The sequence below is a fragment of the Myotis lucifugus genome, unplaced genomic scaffold (genome assembly GCF_000147115.1).
Source record: "Myotis lucifugus unplaced genomic scaffold, Myoluc2.0 scaffold_51, whole genome shotgun sequence".
NCBI lineage: Eukaryota > Metazoa > Chordata > Mammalia > Chiroptera > Vespertilionidae > Myotis > Myotis lucifugus.
Window position 1 is genome coordinate 4,510,310 of NW_005871099.1, and position 3,636 is coordinate 4,513,945.

At 58.7% G+C, this 3,636-nt stretch overlaps 1 protein-coding gene across 1 annotated transcript in view; it reads right to left on the bottom strand.

Annotated features, from left to right (window-relative positions):
- Positions 1 to 3,636, bottom strand: part of SSPO (SCO-spondin) — a 21,787-nt gene that overhangs the window by 9,483 nt on the left and 8,668 nt on the right. Inside the window, 9 exon segments of the mRNA XM_023753811.1 lie at positions 537 to 671; positions 983 to 1,239; positions 1,468 to 1,562; positions 1,678 to 1,732; positions 1,734 to 1,866; positions 2,583 to 2,816; positions 3,039 to 3,077; positions 3,272 to 3,422; positions 3,578 to 3,606. Coding sequence (XP_023609579.1) covers positions 537 to 671; positions 983 to 1,239; positions 1,468 to 1,562; positions 1,678 to 1,732; positions 1,734 to 1,866; positions 2,583 to 2,816; positions 3,039 to 3,077; positions 3,272 to 3,422; positions 3,578 to 3,606 — 1,128 coding nt within the window.

Consider the following 3,636-nt stretch of genomic DNA (forward strand, 5'->3'; position numbering starts at 1 on the left):
GAGCAGGGATAAGACCAAGGACGCTATTGTTGGGGCCGCATGACCACTGCATGAGTACCGCCACCCAATAGGAGGCGCTGCTTCACTCTCTTTTTTAGGGGAGTGAGGGAGCGTACTCCCCCTAAACTACACCCAGGTTGGGGGACAGGAAAATTCTCCAAATGGGCAGATTCCAGCCAGGCTCCAGGTCAGACTGTGACACCCACCAGCCCCAGGGGACTTGTGGCTGGAGGCTCAGATGTCAGCCCGGCTGTGCTGACCACCAGACTCCTTCCCACATGCGGGGTTATTTTAGTTTCCAGTTTCTCAGTAACAGTCATTTCTAAAACACCAACCACTTTGTTTGGGTGGTGGGTTGTTAGGAAATTTGGTATTTTCTAAATGTTTCTTCGGTGAGGAGGTGCTGATTTCATAAGTAACAGGAACACAACTCTGACCACTGAAAACTCTAACCAATTGTAGGGAGGAGGAGTCTGGGGGGGTTAGACCCCTGGGTAAGGCAGGGGAGGGTCAGAGGGTGAGGGATGGGGCCTGACCTCCATCCCCGAGCAGGGAGAGGCCCAGGCGGGTGGTGAGAAGCAGGAAGAGGCCAGCCCGGCCAAGGCTCAGCCCAGGGCCTGTGTAGACCTTAGGGGATGTTACACTCACCCCGTTCACTGTCACTGCCCGGCCTTTGGATGAAGAGGGAGGCCATCAGGCTCGGCCTTGGAGTATGGGGCCTCCCAGATCCCCATGGGGTCCTTCCAGCCTCCCCTCCAACCTTCCTTTTGCTTCTCTAGCTACGTGACCTTGGGCAGGCCATGAGCCCTCTCTGGGCCTTAATTTCTTAGAGCCTTCCAGAATGATGATTCCCAGCCAGCTGCACGGCACTGATACAAATAGAGAAGACATGGAGAGACCGGGCCTCAGCCACCCCTGTAGAACTGTGAGGCCATCCAGCGTGCCCCTCCCTGGCAACGCCACCCTTCAATGTCACAGTCACCTCTGAGCATGTGGACAACGGTGCTCTGCAGCCGCACGGTCAGTGCCTTGGTGCAGGTGAGGCGGCTGGTCCCGCAGGGCAGGTTCTTGGCCGAGACTGTGAACTGGCCACTGGCCTCTCGCACCAGCAGGTATTCGCAGGCCCCAGGGAAGGTGAGGGCTAGCCCATCGAATGTCACATAATGGGGGGCACCCGATGCCTGGCACCGTCCACCGCACCGCTGGCCCATGCAGTGCCACTGCCTGCCCTGACACACGCTGTGGGCAAGGGGAAGGAGGAAACAGAGTCACGAGGACAGGGATCGGCAGCTGTATCCAGGGGAGAAAACTGGTCAGGTTCCAAGCAACTCCAGAGAGACCCTCAGCTTGGGGATCCTGGAGGACTCCCATTGCCCAAGCAGTCTGGTCCTCCCACCCCACCCATTGCTTCAGCCCCAAGCCAGGGGTCACAAGGTCAAAGGTTACAGGTCACAGGGCTGGGCATACCAAATGTTGCAGTCCTCCTGGATGGTGGCATTGGGTGGATACCACCTGCCACCGTGGCGGCAGGGACAGAGCTCAGGAGGCACACAGCGCTCATCCTGGGCAGAGGCCAGGGACAAAGGGGCACCTTAGAGGACAACCCAATGCCCCACCCACACTTTCAGACAGCCAGGGGGGCAGGGCAGTGCCCTATGCAGCTCCCCCCAGACTTACCAGCAACACGGTGCCTGGGGGACAGACACAGTCCCCTGTGCTGCCTGGGGGGCAGGTGGTTGGCACTGGGGCTGTCACAGGTGAGGAGGCAGGCACCAGGGGCATAGACAAGCTCATGGGGACAGAATGCCCGCTGAGGGGTGCAGCGGCGATCACTGCAGTTCCAGAGGCCCCTGTCCTGGCACACACCTCGGACACAGAAGGAAGGGAAGAGGCAGTCGAAGGCTGGCCTCATCTCCAGGGGCCTGGTCTGACCTGGGAGAGGCTCAGGAACCCAGGGGTCCCAAGCCCCTAACGTCTACTCCAGAGATCTGAGTGTCCTCCCCCAACACCCCAGTTGTTACAAGCACAGGGATTGGGGCTGTTCCCAGTACCCAGCCATACTTGGGCTAGATATTGTCACCCCGGCTCTGGGGAGGGGCAGAGATAGTGAACCTCCCACTCCCAGCCCAGGTAGGAGGGGGATCTCACTGAAGTCTCACATTCACCCACCAAGCCCTGGCCCCTGGCCCCGCCTCCATAGCTTTGTAACTTGCTTTTACTTCTCCCTAACCCTTGGAAGAGCCTCTGGACCACACTCAACTGGAATCCAGAGGTCTGGGTTCTAGACCATCATGAACAAGCTGTGTGACTCTGCAAGCCATTAAACCTATCTGAGCCTCCATTTCCTCACCTGCAAAATGGGAACAATTCTTCTACTTCCTACTTCCCTAGGTTATTGTAGGAATTAAGGACAATTGAATAAGATCATGTACATTAACGTGCTCCACTGAGTAACAGTTATCAGTGCTATGTCATCCCCACGGGCATGCCATGCTGAAACCCACCTGGCTACAAGCCCTTTTCTCTAAGTTCCATCTCCTCACCCCCAAGCCTTCACCCCCACAAAGGTTGCTGCCCTCACCAGCGGCTGCAGTCCTTCATGGTGGCACTGCCAAGGGCATAACGACGGGCTTCAAGCTGGCAGGGGCACAAGCTTGGGGGCACACACTGGCCCTCAGGGTCCCACAGCAGCCCCAAGGGGCAGTTACAGCCAGCCACACAGCCACCCAGCTCCCCACAGTCCTCTGGCTCCCCACATTTCTGACCGCACACTGGGGCACAATCCTGGTACTCCTGGCCCCCAGGACACAAGACAGCTGGGCACAGAGACACAAGAAGGTCAGGGGCATAGCCACTGCTGCTCTGCCCACCCCTCTGGGCCCCCCACCACCTCCTATGCCTCTGAAAGAAGGTAAGCCAGCAATCTGCAAGGTCAGAGGTCCTCCTGAGGCCCCACCCCCAACTCCCCTCAGAGTTCTTGGATCCCTTCTAGCTGGGAGGAGGAGACTGGAAATTGGGGGCTGGCTGAGCTGACTCACGGCAGAGGGTCTGGTTCCTCCAGGGCAGTGGTCGACAAACTGCGGCTCGCGAGCCACATGCAGCTCTTTGGCCCCTTGAGTGTGGCTCTTCCACAAAATACCACGTGCAGGCGCGTGCTTACAGTGCGATTGAAACTTCGTGGCCCATGCGCAGAAATCAGTATTTTGTGGAAGAGCCACACTCAAGGGACCAAAGAGCCGCATGTGCTCGCGAGCCGCAGTTTGCCGACCACTGCTCCAGGGAGATGGGGCATCCTCCTGGACACAGCGGCGAGCATAGGCAGCAAGCACTGGGCACAGGCAGTCCCTGCCAGGGGCACAGCCACACACGGCTGCCAAGCAGTGCAGGTGGAAGGGCTCCCCATCCACCAGCCTGTGGCACTCCTGGGGGGAAGAAGAGGAAATGGATCAGCTTCTCCCCACAGATTCCCGTTCCCTCTTGTCCCCACTGTCACCTCCCTGCGCTCAGAAGCCCTGTCACAGCAGGGCCTTCCCAATAGCCCAGGAGGAGGGCAGGGCGGGTATTGACCCCATCGTACAGATGTGAACATGAGGGGAAGCCCACCAGCTAACTGGGCAGAATGGGCCCATGGAAGAA